Below are 21946 nucleotides of genomic sequence, written 5' to 3' on the forward strand. Positions count from 1 at the left end.
CACACCTGAGAAAATCTCTGATAAGGAAAAACTTGGTGGTGCCAACCTCACAGGGGTCTTTAGGCATCAGACCATACTTACAGGTTATAATTTCCCGTCTGCATTATTTCATCTTAACTCCCAGGCACGTTTTGGGAGTGCCTCCTGCCCCCAAGAGCAAGCCCTGCTGCTGTGGGCAGTGTTTGGGAGCCCTGCCTGACTGGGTAGAGAGGGAGGGCTGCAAATACATACTCTGTACTGTTGCTCCTCCAAGTTCTGTGCCCGCAGCCTGCTCATGATCCCTGCAGCCCAACAGAGGATGGGAGCAGTGGACAACCAGAAAAAAAAGACTCTTGAGACACCGCATCCATCCATGTTATTCCACTTTCACAAGCTTCCACAGCAGAGGTAGTCGCCAAAAGATTTAGTTCCCATCCATTATTTACTGTACCAAATCAGAAATCTCAGAACTGGTTACAGAAGAAGGATTTATTACAGAAGAAGGAGTTATTAGCTGTCTAGTAATTTAAATGATCTGCTCCCCCTTACTCCACTTTTTGTGGAGCTATGTTGACATTTGGGGAAAAAAAAAGTTCTGTTGCTATAGCGACCAAGATGAGCTTCCAGCCATGAGATTATGATCAATAAAATATACCAGATGTGTCTCCAAGAGCTTTCATTAATAAAAAAACAAGTGTGATGAGAATCTTCAGACTAATTCTAGGGGACACAATTGAGATGCTTTTAAATATCTCATCTGATGAAAAGTAAAAAGCAACTAGCACCCATAAGATTTTATGCCAAGCACTAACTGAAGCATTGCTCTCACTGAGAACACATGCACCAAAATAGCCCTTTCAGAAACACACAGCTCAGAAAGCTGAGCACAAGTGAAAGGGGAACCCTGTGTTTTCCAAGGCTGCCACCGGTCCTTTCGCTCCTGCAGAACTGCTGATGTGCAGAACAAAACCCCGGGGCATATTGTAAAAGTGAAGGCTGAATTTCCTGTCCTTGCAAAATCTCTCTTCTTTGCAAGTTGTCTCAAAAAGCTCAGTATCCACTTCCCTCTGGAGTGTTTTCCCATATGTGCTGTAACTCCAAAAGAAAGATGCATTGACAGTCTGGCCCAATGAAGGCCCACTGGCAAAGCATCAGGAGGAAGAAGCAAAGGCAGCAGAGGAAGAGCAGACAGAGTCAGGTCTTGTCTGAGGGCCAGCAGCTCCCTTCCCAGCACCATGGCAGGGTTCGGTGGGGCTCTGCTCACCTTCTCTGGCCCTTGGAATCTCCCTGCAGTATCTGCTCTTCTCTACTGGAGCTCTTTGGTGCAACAGGTTCCAGATACCTCTGGGTCTCCTTCTCCACAGCCTTGCTTTGTCCTAGGTTTCCAAACTCTGACCAAGAACACACCAAAGCCAAACTCCATCCTTTCCCAGGCTGGCAGCACAATTTCTGCCAGCTTTATCAGCCAAGCATATGAACCAAGGATCCTTCTCTTCATGTCCACATGTGCTTATACTTCCACAGTCAGTGGTGGATGCAGTTCTCCTCCCCTGACAGCTCCTGCACAGTTTACAATTAGAGTTAGATGAAGAGTAGAAAGAAAATTTTTATTAGATTTGACTCGTGCTTTCATGCTTATTTTTATGCATTTTGGCTCTTTTGTTTTTAATATTTGTGTTCTCTCATTTCCCAGTTCCCAGCTCATTTTCACCAGCTAATAAAGGTTAATAAACTCACTCCAAGTTATGAGGATGCTTTGAGTCCAATTTGAACCCTGCATCTCTGATTAGCCCATAACAGGCGAGGCACATGTCTGCTGCCATATTGTCATTGAATTATCCTGCGCTGGAACTGGATGCCACTGTTTGTCACTGTGGGAATGAAACGTTAATTTAATGCTATCTGCATTTATTAGAGAGCAAGCCCATTGTACAGGCTGCCAAGGGAAACTGACAGTCCTCTCCAATAATGAGTGTGGGGGAAAAAATCTATTTCTCATCAGGAATGACTCTTCCCACCTCTCTCGTGCTGCTCAAGTGTCTGTGGATCAATGGAGACAAGTCAGCTGGAAATGAGAGAAAAATACAAAAATGTCTCAAACTTCACCTATGAGTGGATTTGATAATGATTCACTCACTGCACAGGTCTGACTTTCTGCCATTAATTCACACCATTCATTTTGCAGTTCAAATAAAGAAACCAAATTCTGCAACATTTCCAAGTATCTTCCTGTAAAAAAATTGTGGTTTAAACGAAGAGTGGAACACGCCTAGCAGAATATTCTGGCACTTATTCAGAAACCTAACGTGCATCTTTTCCCAGTGTTTTAACGCCAGGGCTCAATCTTGTGCAGCCCAGGGGAAGGAGCAGCACGGCCGCGGCTCCCGTCAGGACAAGAGGGATCCAGCAGCACAGGCGGGCGGGCAGCGGCGCCGGCAGCCCCGGGCCGTGAGCGGGGCCGGCCCGAGCGGCGCCGAGCGCCGGGAACCGCCGGCGATCCCGCGGGAATGCACGGGGAGCCCCGGGCGCCCCCTGGCGCTGGACGGGCACCGCGCCGCGCCCACGTCCCGAGCGGGTCCGGGGCCCGGCTGAGGGCGGCGATTCCGAACTGAAGGCAGAACAGAGGCCCCGGGCGAGGGAGGGAGCAGGAATCCTCGGATCACTGACCCGGCGGTGCCCGGCACACGAGGCCCCACTGCCCCCGTGCACTCTCACGGCCGGGAGGTCTCGGGCAGATTTCTGCACGGGCCGGGTTAGTGCTGGCTGTCCCTCACTAGCTCAGCTCTGCTGGAACTTAAGCCCCGGGTGGACAATTCTGGTTTTGGTGTCCCGAGCAGTGAGATAACAAGAATGGCTTACACTTCATCACGACCTCGCAGGCTCATCAACAAAACAGTCCTTGGCTGGGCAGGGAGGATGACCTCAGCACTGGCAGTGGAGGAGCTCATCATTCGTCCTGAAGTCAAGCTGAACCTCAGACCTAGAAAGTGTCACAAACCAAACTCAAACCCTTTATTACTCCACCACAGCCTGGCCTGCATTCCTTCCTCTCCATGACCTGTGACTCAGCTCCCTCTCCTGTTGTGTAACCCTGAGCACACGGCCCGGTGTTCGACAGGAAAGCAGATCCGTAGGAGCAGCAGTAGCAGTATCTTTCAGGAAAGCAGGCAGCTCGTCCCTTCCCCGGGCACGGGGACAAGTCGCACCCGAGCTGGGCAAAGGGGAGCTCTGCAGTCTGAAGGGGAAGGGCGGCAGGGGCTGACGCTGGTGGCGACAGGACCAGGACCCGCTCTGACCCCGTGTGAGCTGCAGGAGCTGCGCTGCCTCTGCAAGACAACCCACCAAGCAAATGTGAGGGGACACCCTCTCCCACAGGAGCTTCCCTCTTCCCTCAGCAGCAGGAAAGAGGGTCACCAGGCTGCTGCAGGCACAGAAAAGCCTCGCAGGGAGCTGTGGCTGAAAGGAGCCTTCCTGGGAAGCGGACTAAGCTCTGTCCTGGTTTCTGCTGAAGGGTATTTCCTGCAGCAAAAGCATTTAAAGAATCATTTACACCCTCTCAGGGAAGATCATCACAAAATACCATCCAAATACTCGCTTGTTTGAAGGATGATGAGTGATCACTTAAAACATCCGTGCCAGCAGCACAACACACCCCTGGCTGATGGAACTGGGCGTGTTGATGAAGGTGAGAATAAACGCGGACATTTACACTTCGCTGAGCTAATTTACCTTTACTTTTTAATGCCCTCTTGACAAAAGCAAAATCACAAATCCACTGAAACAGCAAGTTGCTTCACTGGTATCTTCAATACACTGTTATAAGCTGTGAAGTGTATTCGTCTCCAGCTGTAGGAGACAATTTAGCTGACTTACAGGACAGGGGTTTCTAGGCATTTGTTCCTCATAACAGGAGCTGTGGAAATAACGCTGTAACACACACCCGGGGGCACCTGAGTCATTTCTACGCCCACTTTTGTGGATTCAGGAACGTGTAGAATGTGGGTTATGCTGCTCTCCTTGCTCCAGGTACATAATCAACACTTCCCTCGGTACTGGAGGTGAAGACAGTCGATGGATTTAGCTCCCTTCAAGAACACCGCTGTGCCACACCGTGCAGAGCACAGCCTGTAACTCATCCCAGGGTGCAGATATGGTGCCACATAGTGCCACACCCCGCTATGCAACGCCTCAACTTTCCCTTTATAATCATTAGCCTCTTACTTTTCCTTTTCAAATGCAAATAGGCTAAATAGGCTCTTTTCTTTTGTGCGGTATTTTCGTTCTTCACGTAACTCTTTTACTGCCCATTACCCTGGACAGCGCAGCTGACCGACCGGTACCCTCTGCCCCTTCGCACTGAAACACTCAAAGGAGTCAGCGGCTCAAACTGCTCTCCCCACACTGCCCCCAGCAAGGGCTGGTTAGAGATGAAGATGAAACAATGAACAGCCCTGTGCGGAGTTCAGGAGGAGTCATGAGCTCAAAACTCCCCAGGCAAAAATTCTAATGATCTTCCAGAGGTGTTTTCTTTGTTATTTAGCGAGGTTTTCTTACATCCTTAACACCTAAATTGTCAGTTTTGCACACAGCACATGCTAAATAGTGATTCATTTTGACACTTCCTAAACGGGTGTTACAACTCTTGGTGCATTCAACGGCGAAGGCACCTAGGCCAGCCAATGACTTATCAGTTTCACAGTGCAAGTAACCACAGCTGTATTTTTTTTTTTTTTCACTTTCGAAAGTCATTTTGGACCATTCCATTGCTCGTAAGAAACTTCACAGTGGAAGATTTCCTTTCCTTTCTGAGCATCCCTTAGTGGTTGTCTGCAATTAAAGAGGTCTGAATTGATCATCCCCTAGCAGATACAGAGATCTATTCAAAAGGGAGCTCTGTGACTGAGCCATCTTCTGTTAATAGGGTATTATACGGAGTATTTTACAGTGTAGATCAGCTCACTGCTGAACAGTTTTACAGATGCAATTTCTGCCTCCTGAGATCTCTGCTTTTACATAACTGTACTGGTAGACTTAAATCATGATCTCCTTTATGCTTTATATATATGTATATGTGTGTATATATATATCAAAGCTCTATACATCTAGCTAAATCTTTTTCTGTGGAAATTATCCAGAAGTTGATTGCAGCCTTGCATAACTACATTGCTCCATAAAAAGCACCAGTTCAATAGCACTAAGAAAAAAGTAGAATCAGCTATTACAGATACCAGTAAAGGAAAATGAGTCCCTGGAAAGAAAAAGAAGCCTACCAAAGCCTAGATGGCACAGAAATACTGGAAATAGATTGATCTGTCTCAGCCAGAAGGTGGGGTCACCAAATCAGCAGACATCAAGTTTAAAAAAAGAGAGGTTCACAAAGCAAGTGATAACTCCTGGTAATTCTTTTCCGACCAAGTTTACATGGACTCTGGAAACAACTGTTCAAGCATGTGGATAAAACAAGAACCTCGAGCATCACCATACAGACAACTGACAACACACTCAGGAGTGCCCCAGGCACAACACAACACACCTAGAGAACGTTGTTGCATCAGCATATTTGATCACATGCAGAGATAATAAATGGGATAAATGCACAAAGAAGTTCAAAGATTTTTCTCCTCTTTATTTAAACACAAATACATTTACAGCATGCAGGTAAGTTAAAACTATATGGCGTCTTCCCCAAACCAATTGTTTTAATGCATCTTAAGTGTACTGAAGTTAAATCAGATTCCACAGGTAGACTTGTCCTCATGTCAAATTTAGAGTTACACACAGTAGTGAGTCAGCATTTAAGTTATGTAAATAATTTAGTTGTTCACCAGAAATAAATATTATTTCACCAAGTTCCTATCCTAAACCATCTTTTAAAAATATGATCTAGAGGAACATAAAAATAAGAACCATTCAAAGACTGCAAGTTGAAATAGCAGTGTTGAACATTCCCCGTATAGGCTGAATATTTTAATTTACAAAATACAGTAATTGTCCTGTCTGGCTGACCTATGACAGCCAAATCAGAAAGCAAAGAAAGTTGCGTGGTTTTCTCCTTTTTTTACATTTTAAGAGGCAGTTCTTGGTAAACTTCATAAAAGGTTTAAAATAAAAAAAAAAAAAAAGTTTAAATATAAAAAGGTGATGTACACTGAGCTACACACTAGTTACTATTTTAATCTAATTTTTTAAACACAGCAATTTTCAGCACCAAAACCCATGACAATTACCTACAGGAATGAAACCCCCATTAACAGGCATGAGAAAAAAATCCTGCTTCATTTGAGTGTGTTGTTTTGTTTTTATGATTGCACATTGACAAATGAAGGCCCGAAAACCTGTAGTTAACATTGAGAAAGATAATGGACAGTGCTGATTCCATTATGAGAAATTTAATTCAAAATATTTGTTGTTTCTTTTCTTTTTTTTTCCCCTCAGTATGCTGCCTTCAACTGTGCTCTAAAACAACTGCAAGTTTGGAGTGTTTGGTGGCCTTAGTGAAGAAAACTGTTTTAAAAGCTGAAAACTCCAAAATAGTGGGATTTCCAACTGATACACTCAACCTTTAAAAATCAAACTATTAAAAATTCAGACTACTGTAGATATAGAAAAAAAGTGGTTCAAGGTCTAAAAGTTGACTATACTCCATAATATAAATACTTTGCCTATTTTAAAATAGAAAAATTGAAAGTGATTTGCTGTCTGAACAGTCAGAGTTTCTACTGTTTCCACAATAACTGAATACCCAGGAAAAAACTCAAGCCAGAACAAAAAGCTGTATCAACCAGGTCTGAGAAACTCATTGAATTTTTCCAGCAATACTAAGTTTCTTCTTTCTTAAAGACCTGGTAACTAGTTTCTACACAGAAGGAGGCTGTTCTAAAAATTATAGTGGCTAAACCCTATGAATAAGTTAAGTAAATTATACTATAAAACTTTAAACCCCGGATTCAACTCAGCGAGAGTACCAGAGCTCAAAACAAAACATTAAAAAAAAAAAAATCAAAACCCCATGTTTTGTTTTGTTAGCCACTTTACAGGACTTTATTGCAAAGAGAAGAAAAATATTCAACAACTACTACTTTGGACATTTCATATACCTACTTACAAATGGATTACAAATACAATTCAGGGTAGCGCTTTATTTTATTGTTATTTTAAACACATGCCACTGGCATTTCTGGATACATCAGTTTTAAAAAGTTGTGTCCTTTATTTACGTATCTGAATTCATTGGCCTGTTGCTGAAAAAGGCTTTTTAAATTGAAAATTAAAATTTTAGCCAAAAATTCCAGTACTGTATGTAGTGGAATATGAAGTTACAGTTTAGATTGCCCTCATTTCACTATTACAAAATAGCGAAAGTGAACCGTCACAGATACAGACAAATGGACAGACAGGCTCATCAGAATGAAGCAGAATGTTTTCACTCCACCAGACTGTACTGTGTGCAGAACCAGGAACAGGACAGATGGCATAATCCATTGCCAAAGTCTTTTTTGTAAACTCAGGTTTACTCTTATTACTGTACAGTATAGAATCTAAGTCACCCGGTGGCCGGGCACTGGATAACAGTTACAGAGCCTTGTTCATACTGAACTCTTTAGGTCGGCGGTGTCGCGGTGCCTCGAGGCAGCTCCTCAGCACTTCAGCATCCTCACACTGTACAAACACAGTCACTTCCAATGCTCTATGCAGCATTCCAGAAGAAAATTGTAATGTAGAGTGCTGCCCTAATTCAGTGGGACATGTAGTGTTATGTGCAGTGATAAAAACGAAAGTATACTTAAACACTGTTGCACATTCCCTAAGACAATAAGATGTACACAAATTAAGCTAGAAAATTTGAACTAAGATTTTCTCAACGTACATTCAGCTTGGCACAGTGCAGACTAAATTTAAGACATGAAAGACAAACTGTGTAATAAGCAGAGCTACACTTTAAGTAACATGTCATTTTTCAAGACGCCAAAATTGCACTCTAGTTGGTATTTTTTGGGAATCAGTTAGCAGAATTTGTAGAAGGGGGAAGAGCTGTACAGGCCAGGTATAATTTATACAATTTTCAAAAAATAATCCTACAGTCCCCAAAAGGAGAGATTATTGTCATGGAATGACTCCCTCTACACAACATCCAATCCTCCTCATGCTGCATTTACTTTTCAGCAACTGTAAATGAAAAAAATCACAGAGTTAAGCCAAAAACCAAAAAACCAAAATTATTTACATACAGAGTAGACCATATCAACTATTTACATGGCCTTTATGAGTCTAGTTCTTAAACCACTCAGATAAGTGCTAATAAAAAACCCAGTTTAAAATAAGAAATCATACAACACAAAGCATTTAAGCAATGCTGTCTGCTACCAACAAATTCACAGCATGACAAACTGACTGGGGATGCAATCTTGACTGCAATAATGGAGTAAACATTACAGACAGAAACCACTTATAGCCCAGCTCCATTTCCCATGACTGCTGCTGCTTTTCCTGGCTAGTGGCAACTTCTTGGTCATTCAAGACAAATGCTATTCAAGGCTGAAGTATCCATCAGTTCAACCTCTTATTTACTAAAAGACATTACTGAACAGAACCAGGTACCTTGACTAGTACTACAGCCCAGTTTTCTCTGAATTGGAGAAAGAGCCTGGAAAAGTCAGCTAGCTAACAAATAGAAACAAAATTCACATAAGCGGTTCTGGACCCCTTCAGAAGAGGAGCACTCAGATTTCAAGCACCCCACCCCATTTTAGATATATTTAGATATATTCTGGCTATACAATTCTGTAAAAAGGAGAAGTTAATCTGACTATTCAAGTGATTTTATGCCACAGAACGAACTGTAATAAACCTAATACAAAGTAGTTTGATCACACACTTTAAAAAATGCTACAAGACAAACTTACACTTTGTCTTGCCGTCCACCCCCGCGCAGCACAACTGGCTGGCTGTTCTGAGTGAATGCACCTCCACCACGAATTGCACTTGGATGAGTTGGAGAAGCTGCTGGATGCTGGCCAGGGCGGATCGGCTTAGCTGCATGACAAGAAAGAAATGTGACTTACAAATATATACACAACAATGCCTTGGATAATTCAAATTTACTGATATCATTACCCAAACGTAATAATCACAATTGAATAAGAAAACAAGTTTAGAGGATGGCATGCTGAGAACTTAACAGATTAGCGTCAACTACAACAAACCCTGGAAAATAGACGAGGCTTTGCTTTTATTGTTCCCTGTTAAAGCTCACAAAGCTTCGGATAATGATTATCTTCACAACAATTATCTGTCCCACATAATGTAGTACCTTCTATGAATCCTACTTTTTGGCAATAAGAACTCAAATGAAACACAACACTAGACAGTTTCCTGAGAGTTATGTATTAGTAAGGAACCATTATACTTGCTGTCATTCCCACACCTACTTGATTGATAAAGTCACTAGTTACTCTCTCTGCAGGTGGTTCTGTGTACCAATACTCCACAGATAACACTGCTCCATCAACCTACCACCAAATAAAAACAAAATTTGCTCTATAGCCAAAGTGAAAATCTGGCAGTTTTGACAGGTCATTCATAAGCTGCATACACTTATTAAACTGTATTTTCAATCAGTTTTGTCCTTAGCTCTTAACAGAAAATGTGTAATGCATGTGTAGGACTTCAGAAGTTCTGTAATATTAAAGAGAAGCACTTAAAAGTTTCACCAGGAGAAAAAGAACCTACAGGCAGCAGCTGCAGCAGAGAAACACTTCTCAATTACTGCCTTATAGGAAGCTGATCTCCAGGAAGACATTACTAGTTCATATAGACATTTATTCATGAGAGGCTGTATACCTCAGGTGCAATCACTAGAGAATTGTTTGTTTTCTTGGAGGCCACTTGAGAGAAAATTAAGACAGAAAAGCACCCGTCTGCAAGCTGCCACCTCATGTGACCAAAAAATTTTAACTACTTCGCAACAGCTCTTTGCAGACCTACAGAATATGAGCAAAATTTAACTGCAATGCTCACTTCAGTCATATTAAGGTTTAAGAGAAGTGTTTTGATGACTGAAGTCCTTTAGTTCTACAGCTGCAGTGTAATGTGCACAGTTAAGTTCTCCACAGGTCACAGTCCTCCACAGGCCACACACCTTCTCAGTCCTCAGCACTCAACAGAGTAATGGCAGGCAGAGGAGCAAAGGAGTATGACTACTTTGCCTCCACCTTCCCACCCCTGTTTTTCTGTTACTTTCCCTTAGAGAGGGCTGTGGATCCTGTATGTTTTGGAACAAAGAACTGAAAAGGTAATGAAGGATCTTTGGATATTGTGGGTTTCTGTCTGCCCCGCCGCCCCTTAAGATCAGGTCAATTTTGTTGTTGTTGTTGAAGGTGATGGCTTAATCTTTCTTGTTGCCTTGAGATACCTATTTAGTCTTAGAAATTGGAATGGAATTGGAATGATCTAAGAGATTAAGACTCACATGCAGTGTACTGTTTCTTCTAGGAAATGTAACATATTTAGGCTAGAATTCTAGGTTGGTAAGCCTTTTCCAAAGCCATTTAAAATAAATAAAAAGCCAAACAACCATAAAGTATCACCTCCACACACAGTCTGTTAACTAAAATATAACTCACTGTAGAAAACAGATCACATTGATATGTGCAGTTTCAATGAGGGCTGAAAGATGCCCATATATACAAAAACAAAGCAAAACAAAAAGTAGGAGACAGATGAAGCTTTAGAGGGCAAGGGAGTCTTTACTCACCAATTTGTGCTGAGTGTCCTCTTCTGGCCATATTCTTGGATCTTACAGCTTCCTTTATACGATCTACTTCTTGCTGATACCGTTTGCGATCACGAGAAGCGTTCTCTTTGGCTTCCTTCAGCGCAGATTCCAAAGCTTTCACTCTTTCAGCTGTAGCTCTAAGTCGCTTCTCCAGTTTAGGAAGTTCGCAGCGAAGATCAGCATTATCACGTACCAGCTACAGAACCAAAAGTGATTATTTTCTTGGTATCTCTCTTCCTATGGAGAGCTAACCAAATGCCCTCCCCACCCCTAAAGAGGCAAAGCAGTAGGGTTACTATATTAACTTTGCTTAAGCTTTAAGTAAATCTGTGGAGGTCAGAGACACTGAGACTGTAATTTGAAACATCAGTTACTGTGGAAGAACCTGCTACCCAACAGAGGCACTTCTTCCACTGGAGACAGGCAAGCAGCCCCATGACTCAGATATGAAGTCTAAACACGAACTTGGGTCCCTTTCAGTTTAAATGCAGCTATTTTGTTATACACCCACATGTACTTAAAACAGCTAATTAATTTATGTTACAAAATAATAAAGTTTTTCTGTAGCAAAACACACACTTAATATGTAGAAGTATTTACTTATAAAAGTTACTTTATGACCAATAGGCAGTTGCCTCTGTAATGATGGATCTGGAGTAATTTTATTAAAATTTGAAATGAAGACTCATTGTACCTGCTTGTGAACCTTTGTAAGCTGTTCAAGGTTATTCTCAAGGAAGGAAATCTTCTGTTTCTGTGCAGCACTGCCTCCTGTATCATCTGAGTCGATCTCAGCACTCTGCAGTAACAAAGACATGGAGAGGGAGACAGGAGGCTAAGTACAAATCTGAACTTGTATATTACAATCAAGCCAGAAAAATTAGACCAAAGAAACATCCTAATTTAGTTCTAAACTGGAATCCATGCAGCATTCTCAGAAACAAGTTTAACTACAGCACCACATTACCTTTTTCACTCTAGTAGCCAAATCTTGAACAAACAGCTTCCGAAGATTGTGAAGAGTCTGAAGTTCTTTTGCCTACAGTTAAGGACAAGAAATTAACAAAACAACCCAAACAAACTCTGAAAGAAAAAAAAGAAGAGACAAATATTGACATTTGCTTTGGAATATATTCCGATTATCTTACCACAGTCTCTTCCAAACCCTTTAAATCTTGCCTTGCTTGTTCCCGTCTGTCCTGCATAACCCTAAAAGAGAATAAATTATTCCTGAAATATCCTAGAAAAATTAGAAGTTTTGTTTTAAAGGACTAGAGCAATAAACACTGTATGGTACAAATGAAAAAAAGTCTTTTGGTTGAAGGTTTAAATTAAAGACGTAACCAACAGATGACACTCAGAAATCTGTATTGCATGGGGGTGATGGGATTGGGGAAGTTGCAAAAGGAAAAGGAAAATTTAATATTGAATACAAACAAGTACATTCAGATGAATAAATTATAGAAGTTTCCAGAACAGTAAAAGAAAGGAGTCTCAGAGTCAGCTTCAGAGTGAGTATTTGGGGAGATCTTATCCTACAAATGTTCTTAGCTCTGACCAGCCAAGATGATAAGTCTTGTGTGCCAGATTAAAATTTTTCTCATTGTTTTCTTTAACACCTCACCCTCAACACATTGGTAAAACCAGCATCATAACAACAACATCAGTGTACAGGAATATAACTGATGATTATCAGTGTACAGAGCTGCTGTCTTGCCACTTAATATGAAAGCATTTTCTGCACAGGAAGTGTTCTTTCTCAGAACTGTCAGTGCAGTTATCAAAATGACAGAATACAGGAAAGGAACACGGGCTTTTCTTTTCGTGACCTGAGATTAGAATAGAAAGGCCAAGGACTGCATGAAAGTGAGGTGTTCCTGTTAAGTAGTTTAAAAAGCTTCTTTTCCTCTTGAAATTTCTCCTCACTCAGTTTCACTACTAGTTCATAGTTAAATGAGCAAACATTTGATCTAATAAAATATTCTAAATAATGTCACTATCCTATCCATTTTCCAGATACCTCTGGACAAGTGGTTCCAGGCATCTTATACAACTTCAAATTGAAAAAACTAAAGCAAATAATTGGCATTGTTCTTGGTCTGTCATTTGCCATGCACATTTATGATATTCAGGGGAAAATAACTGGATTCAAAAAGGCTGGAGGAGGACACAGAATACAAAACTAATTTTTAAAACTTTTTTGCAAAGATTTTGAAGAGGAATGTTCTTATACAGCAAATGCTTTAAAGTGGTCAATGCTAGATGTAGCTGAGCCCACAAACTGAAGTAGAAAGCAATAATGTGGTACGTATAGCAAATCTTACAAGACAAGAAAATTGTATTTTTGTATCTATTTGTATCTATTGTAGTTAATGTAAGTTTGGTAATCATTGTGCCATATAAATAAATCAGAGTAAGATGGATTCATGAGACCAGTGTACTGTTAAAATTTTAGTCAGTTAAACAGGATAAACAACAAAAAAAAAACACTGCAAAAAAAAAAGAGCAAGCACTGCTTCTTAGTTACCAGCACAGATCAGTCAGATCCCTCTGATTACTTCAAATGTTATGACAAAAACGCCTGAAAACCACTATGTGTGTTTTATATATAGCCAGAAAGCACTCTCCAAAAGGACTTTTACGTATAATGTATCTCTGGCTTCTGTAAAGATAAATTTGTATGTGCCAGGAAGAGGTTACAACTGATACACTTTGAAAGATTTCCAGAAGATTAAGGTCAGATTTGTAGAAGCTGAGAACTGTTTTTGAGCTTGACTTGGATACTTACCTGCAAGCAGAAAGTAATTCCATTTTTACAATAACTTTTGAGTCGCTAATTCACTAAGATATTGTAATTTAGTTAATCAATGAAGCATATAACTATTTAATTTTAATAATAAACCAATCAGAGCCACCTAACAAGTTAAATCACATAAGAACCATAAAAAGAATAAGGAGATACAAGAACCAGAAAAAGAATAAGGGGAATTGTTAGAAGACTCTTGCAGTCTTACAGAATGCAATACTTAGCTGCAAATTGAAAAGTTAATTACTCCAATCCATAGCATAATAACAAAAAAAACAATTGTGGCCTTCATATCTTTCATAATTTTACTTCTTATTTTAAGCATTCACACAGGGCAAAGGTTTTAAAAAAGGTTCAAGAAGGCCACTTTAGTAAGCATATTATACAGTAAGAGGCACTGCATCATATTAGGTCACCAGTTAATAAAGGAAGTGTCCCCACACACATTTGTTTTATGCATCATCACTTACGTCAGCTCATGAAGTTTTCTGCTTTTTTCCTGATCAGTCGCTTTCAGCTTCTCATGCTCCACTCTCAGACGTTCCTGTTCAAGCATCATCTTCTGGTTTTGGCTAAACACAGAAAGTAAATGTTTTATCAGCTGAAACTCTCAGACAGCATATTCAATAACAAAATGGAAGACAGAAGGACAGTTCTGGAGGAAACTCTCACCACTTTCTTCCACTGTACTGTGCTTCTGTACTTGCACAGCCCAGAGACATTTGGAGCCACTAAACTAATGACAAGTACTTACTCTTGAAGCTCAGTGATGAGCTTCTCCTTTGCATCAACTTCATCTCTGAGGCTACTGATTTGTTTCTGATGTGTCTCACGATGGCTCTGAATTTGCTGCTCCACAGCTTGCTATTAGAAAAAACCAGAACATATTAAATACTCTGAGTTACCACCAGATAATCAATCTGTAGGGATTTGGGTTGTTAGGGTTTTCTTCTTTTTAAACAATGAAATTGACTTACCTTGACTTCATTTGCAGTTTGAACCTTATTTAAGTGCTCTTTCTCCATCTCATGGACCTTTTCTAGAAGACACAGAGAACAAAAAACACATTTCAGTCAGGTATCTACACAATCACATGGATGATGGCACTAATGTCCCCTTCCCTTGCCAACACCTTACAATTTGGAAAAAGTCCCCTCCCACCACAACATTTAATTAAATTAGTAACATCTTTAATCCTATCAATAACAGTTCTTTCAAACAGCAAACATGTTTTACCATGGATTAATTCTACATGTTCAGTAGCAAAAAACCTTTCTATAGCTCTACCTTTCAACCTAAACAGAACCGAGACAATACCCTATTTACCACTATGTTGTTAAAATGATGGTGGTGGTGGGTGGGGTGTAGGGAGGCAAGTCCTACCCTGTGCTCGGAGTTGAACTAATTCTTCATTAAGGGAGTCCACAGATTCTTCCAGCTGCCTCTTTTTCTGTTCCACATTCTGAAGATATTCAGTCAGTGACTTGATCTTGGCTTCATGCTTGTGGAATGAAAAGATTCATTTGCTTTGGAACTAGGTACCATGGAATTACATCTGCATAAACAGTTCATACTTATTTTTTACACAACAAGTAACCTCATCCCAAAACAAAAATGGTGCCAACTAGACTCTTAGAAGAGTATGACTACTCAAGAAGATCTGTAGCCTTTAAGACAATGTCTTTATTTTGGATTGAAATGAAATGCATTTTTGGCTGGGAGATGTTTTGAATGTTAAATACTAACAGAGGTGAGAGAGACCCATTGTATTTAGAAGACCGGCCTGAAATGTGCATCTCCTGATTTTAAAAAAGATTATTATCTGTATGAAAAACAAAAGACAGAAATATTAAATTGCCTATCTAGAAATGTTAGAAGTTGCATTACTTATTTTTTATAACAATCACATTAAAATGGCCCTTCTCTCATTAGAAATGAATTTAATCTGCTATGCAAACCTCCTGGAATTTTACTCTGCTATTACCTCTCCCACTTCCAGCTTGGGGCATTGGCAGGCACTGCCCACTAGCCACTGCTTCTGTAGGCCTTGTATTTGTAAAGAATCCTGTGATGGAGAACACATGGACTCCAGTATTTAATACAAGTGCTACAAAAGCATTAGCAGGCTACAGATATATTGCAGAAATTCTGACATCCTGTCACACTGAATTACTTAGAAGCATCCAATCTGATGAGAGCACTAAGGAAACAGCTGAGTCTTATGACTGTTCACTCACAGTGTGCTTTGCTAGGTGCCAGAAAAACCCTGCAACTTTTTTTCCCCAATAGGTTAATGAATTTAATTTATAAAGAATGCTGTACACTGTAGAGAAATGTTTACCTGTGAGATCCGGAGCTGGCAGGCAGCCAACTCCTTCTCATTTTCTTCCATTTTCTTATTGCTTTCAGCTTGTGTGCCTTCTAACTGTTTGCAACGTTTCACCATTGTTTTTACTTCTGATTTCATTTTGCTAATGTACAGTCTTGCAACTGTGAATTCTTCATCTATCATGCCAGTTCCCTCAGGCTGCTGAAAAGGGTGGAATAGCACATTTAGAAAACTCACATAACAAAAGTGAACTAACAGTGCATTGGAGCATCTTAATGCCCAGGACACAGCCCCAGCCTCATCTGATAACCACAGAACTTTAAAAATAAACAAAAAAACCCTTACATTTTGATATTTAAGTTTTCCTATTGATTGTTTAGAAGTTTGCACAAAGACAATGAGTTGCTTGAAGAAGGAAATACAATTCACTATTCATTTCTAATACTGCTTACATTCTTACCCTATAGCCATCTTCTAGACTTATCTTTTATTTCATGTCCTCATCCTGTTTTTAATACAAGTATCATTGTGACCACCACTTTATGCCAATATTAGATTTCCAAGACAATGCAGTTGATTAAGACCACTTCATACAGCAGTTTGGTAACATGAATGAGAAAACTGCTTCAGAAAAAAAAAAAATCATGCCTGCTCTTCCCTGTCTATGCATAATCAAATTTTGTCTGGGACCCGATTAAGTCACAATATAAGCAATGACGAAACTTATGTCCAAATTATTAATATACATAAAGCTTCCTATGGTGGTAATTTTTACCATACTAAGAAAATGTCTTCACCTATCCACAATATATTGTTTAATAGATGGCACTGAAGACAGCAGTGATTAACTCTTACCTTGACATCATTATTTCCTACTGCAATTCCAATCTCTGCAAGATCTTTTAGTAAGGAGGCCATCATTTCTGTTGCTCGTTTCTTCTGATGGTTGGTCATTTCTTTAAGTTTCTGAAGCTCTGCATCTATACTGGCTAAAGTGACCTATAGTAAAAGTAGTTAACCTTGATTAAACAAAACACATTCTTGTTCTTGGAACTAGTTTCATATTATTTACAGAGCACCAGCATTTCTTGTGAAAGAACTAAAAAGTACTGGGGACAGAGACCTTCAACTCTCAAAATTATAATCTTAAAACTCTGCAGCAAAATTAGTGTTAACATTGTTAAACAGCATTTAGACTTATACACAATTAAATATTGCAGGGAATCACATTTATAGAAAAAAGGTAAATGGACAAGTCCAACACTTCTCACCATATTTTGGTAAATGAAAACAGTTTCAGCTTTATCTGCAGAGCTCTTAACTCTTCCCTACTTGCAAATCAAAAAATTAGAGTAGTCTCCCAGTACTGAGATTTTATAAGCACAACACTTATTCTGGAGCACTTGTTCAGCTGGTTTGAGCTCCTGTGGTTGTAGTGGCTGCAGGTCAGCAGCTCAAATGCTCAAGAGTCTGCTATTTGTTGTCCAGTTTTAAAAAAACACCAGAAGTTTTACAGCAGGAAAGTTTCATGCAGAGATCCCAAAAGATGGTTACTGCATGGGTTAGCAGTGCCAGAGTGGGATGTCTTAATTTTATGCCACCTCTAACAGTTGCTTTCTTGCAGATTGAGTTGTTCACGACACTCAATGGATGTTAGTTACAATATCTAGAATCACTACCTATAATTAAAAAACTACACCAATAAAGCAAACCAGCAAAAAACAAACCATACACTTCAGAAACATACACAGAGCAAGCCTACTCCAACAGATTTTAAATGCTGCTTGTAAGACCACAGATTCCCTGACTTTTGGCCAATCTTCAAGTGATGTAAGTTACCAGTAAAGATTACTCAGAAGTTTAAAGAGAAGTTTCATGATCCTCTGAACTTCAGTTACATCATTAGTGTTCTACCAAGTCAAATCTTAGTAACTGAAAACTGAAAGCCACAGTCACTAGAAGACCTGGATCCTCTTATTATTATCTTCAAGAACAGAGAACAGTGAGACTTGTGGCATTAATATTGTCTGCAATGCCAGCAAACACACTGATCCTTTCTAGTACTTAGAATTTTAGGATAGTAGATAGAGTATTAACTGCTTAAAACTGATTGAGGTCTGCCAAATAACTGGCTACCAAAACTGTCAGTCAGTTCAGAAACTTCACAGGTATGTAAGGAGGTGCACAGTATTCTGTGAGACTGATGCTGCATCTGTATTTTAACCAGGGTTAACTTTAGGAATACATCCTCAACTATTCCTTCCAGAAAGTAAAACAAACTGCTTATTTTTGAAGGCATCAAGGTAAGTTATCTCGCATTCCATACACACAGCAGGCAAATACACATTCCTTTCAAGAGCTGTAGCATGCTCACTGCAACTGCAAGATTAGAAGAAGCAGATTTTTCAGTCAGGATTTCCCCAACTGCCCCAGAAAGACAAAAAAACCCCAGCATGGAATGAAAGTGTTACGTTTTGACACCTAGGATGTTTCCGAACACTCTTCAGGTAAGTAAAATGCCACAGGCACTAAAAAGACAAGTGCCATCAAGGTCAATAATCACCATATGTTTTTTCTTAAGCTTACAGGTTTTAGAAAAGCATTTCCCAAAAAAACAAAGTACATTTTAGACTTAGGCTCTCATTTTCCCTTGTGAAATACTTTCAAATGACTTTAAGAAATATGGGTAAGGCAAGCAAAGTCACACAGAAGACTGTCAGTAATTTCTTATCCCAATTTCATACCGATTTTTGATTGAGTTCGTCACTAAGCAGTTCATATTCCTTTGCCTTATCTTCTACTTCCTGAGACTTCTGATCATAGTTGACAGCTAATTCTTCAAGGGCTTGTAACACCTCTTTCACTTCCTCTTTAGAAGCATCATTTTCAGCCTGAAGGCGATTCAACTCTGCTTGCAGGTTGTCTTGGTCCCGTCTGGTTGATGCCAGAAGCTGCAATATTGATAGAGATTTAATAAAAATACAACAATAAATATTTTCATTACGAAAATTCCACACGCATTTGAATGTTATTAATGCTTTTAGCTACTACAATAGCTTATATCTACACTCCTACTGGCTAGCTTCACGCAATAAGGATACTAAGAACAGGATACAATGAACAACTAAATTTACCATCTATTTTCACTGTTCTTTAAGTTTTTAAATACCTTAAAAATGGAAGTGATTACAAATGAAGACATAGGGATAGCCATTACAAATGTACGTGGAACATTGCAAGTTCACAAAAAAGCCACTGAACACTCACAAGTCTGAAATTGTCAATAATCTAGGGACTAAACTTTAGCATTTTAACTCTGTTAGCTGCTGAAGAATAACTAGACAAAGGATACAATTGTAAAAAAGCAGATTTATTTATTTAAATTAGATTCAACAGTAGCTTCAATCTCCCTAGTCCTTGGCCCATTTCCTTCTGAACATGTACACAAGGACTACCATTTTTTAAACTCTGTGCTATGGAGAAATATTTTTTCTAATATTTTGGCTAAATGAAATTTTCATTATTAATAGGAATTTCACCCCATTAATTTATATCCCTGGCAACTGATGTGCATACAAATAATTTGAATATTCTGGCAAGTATGGTCTCTATTAACACATAGATACTTCCTTTTTCATTATGGGCCACTACATTTCCCTCCTCTCCTTTCTCTCTCTGTACAGCAACTGACCAGAAGAAAATCTTAAAACAAATTTTTTACGTTAAATCAAGCTAGCTTCAGTTTTGACAACCAGTTAACTTTGCATAGGGAAGAAAACTGTGGCTGTCTTTCCATAAAATACTTCAATTCTTTCAACCTTCACGGATACTTAAGATCCAAGTAAACTGGTTTAAGTTTGGCCATCAGCACAGTGTAAGTGGGAGGAATGAACAGGCAGAGCATTTATACTAGGCATAGAAGAGAATTATTGTGCAGTAGTAAGCTGTCATTCTACTCCCTCGTGATAAACTGTGACCTATTCCAAATACCTCCAATTTCTTTAAAGGAAAGACAAACGAAACTAAAATAAAGATGCAAGAGCAAAACTCACCTCTTCCTGATCCAACATCTGTGTCTTCAGTTTTTCTACTAGTTGACTCTGCTGATTAATTTCTTCATCCTGCAGTTGAAATATAACTGTGTTCATAAAACTGACAAATACCACTCAGAGAAAATAATCTAAGAAACAGCAGGTATTAGGTATCTAATTTTTCCCTATTCTGAGATAGTTACACAACAAAGCAATAAAAGTACAAAACAATCCTTTCCATTTCACTGGTTGATTAATTAGGCTCGTAACCTGACATGTATGTGTAATACATCATGCTTCAGAGACAAGTCTTATACCTGTGCTTTTCCAAGTCTTCAAGTTGTTCTAACTTCCAAGAAACAATTATTATTTAATTAAAAGAATTTTTCTATTCAAATACAGTACTACCAGTTAAATTTGAGATTATTTATTTAAAAAAAAAATCCAAAACATGGAAAGAAAAATATTTTGTCTTTCAATTACTCGTTTTCCCACATCCATTTTTTTCCAACTAACGAATTATACTCCTTTAGCACCAGATAAGGCAGCTCTGACTTCTCTTAATCTTAAGAATTAGGAGGAAGCACTCTCAGCAAATATTTCATCAAGCTGAGCTAACAAATGAATACTGGCAAATTAAATACAGAATGACAGAATAAGCTGAGTTGGAAGGGACCCATCAGGATCATCAAGTCCAACTCTCAGCCTTGTGCAGGACACCCTGAGAGTCACACCCTGGGCCCAAGAGCATTGTCCAAAGGCTTTCGGAACACTGTCAGGTTTAGTAATACTGTGATCACTTCCCTGGGGAGCCTGTTCCAGTGCTCAGTCTCCCTCTGGATGAAGAGCCTTTTCCTAATATTCAACCTAAACCTCCCCTGACACAACTTCAAGCCATTCCTTTGGGTCACAAGAGTGAAGAGATTTGTACCTATCCCTTGGCTTCTCCTCCTGAGAATGCTGAAGACATATTATGCAATAATATACTTCAAGACATATTTTCAAGAGATCTTACATTAAGCGAGAATGGCATACCTTGTCATCCAGTTGTTTGTAAAGTTTGGCAATTTCTTCCTCACATTTCCTCCTCTCAGCGTCAGTGAAATTGCCAGTTACTCCAATTGTGGTAGCTGGTTTATCGTTAATAACAGTAATATCCTTGTCCACTGCAAAAGCTTCTAAGTTGGCCTTCTCCTTGTCAAACTGTTCATCAACTGGTACAGTCTCCCCTTAAAAGTACACTTAATTTTAGTATAGTTAGCCATGACATATTTCCCACAAAATTACCCTTGAGAAGTATTCCATATTTCCTACCACCAGCATTACACAGTTCATAAGCAATTGAGTTCAGCTGATTACTTGGAAAAAAAAAAAAAATTACCATTAGATCATCCAAATTATTTCCTGCTTACCACAAAACATTGTATTTCACCCAGGTACTCTTCTATGAGCACCGAATTACACATCAAACCTCATCTTCTAGAAAGTCACTTAACTTTCCAGATGACAGAAAATTCTCTCTTACCCTTGGCACTGTTTTACTAGGTAGCCATATTGACTTTTACATTGCTTTGCTTCTAATTTAAAATATTTTCATTTACACTTTTATCCTTTTATGTTAATAAAGTTTTTTCTGATAAGAACACTTTAACTCCACAGAAAAGAAGACACTACATGGCAAGGCATTTCTCTGGTAAATTAAACTAAACTCCTTAGTGGTTTACTCAAAACATTTGATGCAGTCCTTGGGAGGTACAGGCTCTTTCCAACACTCCAGTATCTCATGTTAAGTATAGTTCTTTCAGAATATTGACATTTCAGGCGTGGCCTCATACCAGTTCCACAAACAATAAAAAAACCCACATCCTACTAAACCTATTTCAGCAAATCCATTTTTTTCAGATTTGTATCAGGATGTGGTGCAGTTGTCTACAAGACTGCAAAATCATCTTCAACAGCTGTCAAACTCCAGAATATATCTGTATGACCTATGTTCTCTTTCCCTGAATTTATGGCTTCACTATTAA

At 39.4% G+C, this 21946-nt stretch overlaps 1 protein-coding gene across 1 annotated transcript in view; it reads right to left on the reverse strand.

Moving 5' to 3' along the window:
- Positions 1 to 5584: 5584 nt before the first annotated feature.
- The window catches only part of KIF5B (kinesin family member 5B), a 33332-nt gene continuing 16970 nt past the window's right edge, over positions 5585 to 21946 (reverse strand). The window contains exons 12-26 of the mRNA XM_066199987.1: positions 20955 to 21148; positions 19941 to 20009; positions 18633 to 18839; positions 16744 to 16887; positions 15901 to 16089; positions 14943 to 15060; positions 14537 to 14598; positions 14314 to 14423; positions 14030 to 14131; positions 11902 to 11962; positions 11721 to 11792; positions 11448 to 11552; positions 10733 to 10949; positions 8883 to 9012; positions 5585 to 8145 (exon numbers count right to left, since the gene is read on the reverse strand). Of these exons, the coding sequence (XP_066056084.1) occupies positions 8139 to 8145; positions 8883 to 9012; positions 10733 to 10949; positions 11448 to 11552; positions 11721 to 11792; positions 11902 to 11962; positions 14030 to 14131; positions 14314 to 14423; positions 14537 to 14598; positions 14943 to 15060; positions 15901 to 16089; positions 16744 to 16887; positions 18633 to 18839; positions 19941 to 20009; positions 20955 to 21148 (1787 nt within the window). The 3' untranslated portion in view covers positions 5585 to 8138. The remainder of the gene's footprint in view (positions 8146 to 8882; positions 9013 to 10732; positions 10950 to 11447; positions 11553 to 11720; positions 11793 to 11901; positions 11963 to 14029; positions 14132 to 14313; positions 14424 to 14536; positions 14599 to 14942; positions 15061 to 15900; positions 16090 to 16743; positions 16888 to 18632; positions 18840 to 19940; positions 20010 to 20954; positions 21149 to 21946) is intronic.

The sequence above is a fragment of the Chamaea fasciata genome, unplaced genomic scaffold, assembly GCF_029207755.1.
Source record: "Chamaea fasciata isolate MVZ Bird 193981 ecotype frontalis unplaced genomic scaffold, bChaFas1.0.hap1 SCAF_1, whole genome shotgun sequence".
Classification (NCBI taxonomy): Eukaryota; Metazoa; Chordata; class Aves; order Passeriformes; family Sylviidae; genus Chamaea; species Chamaea fasciata.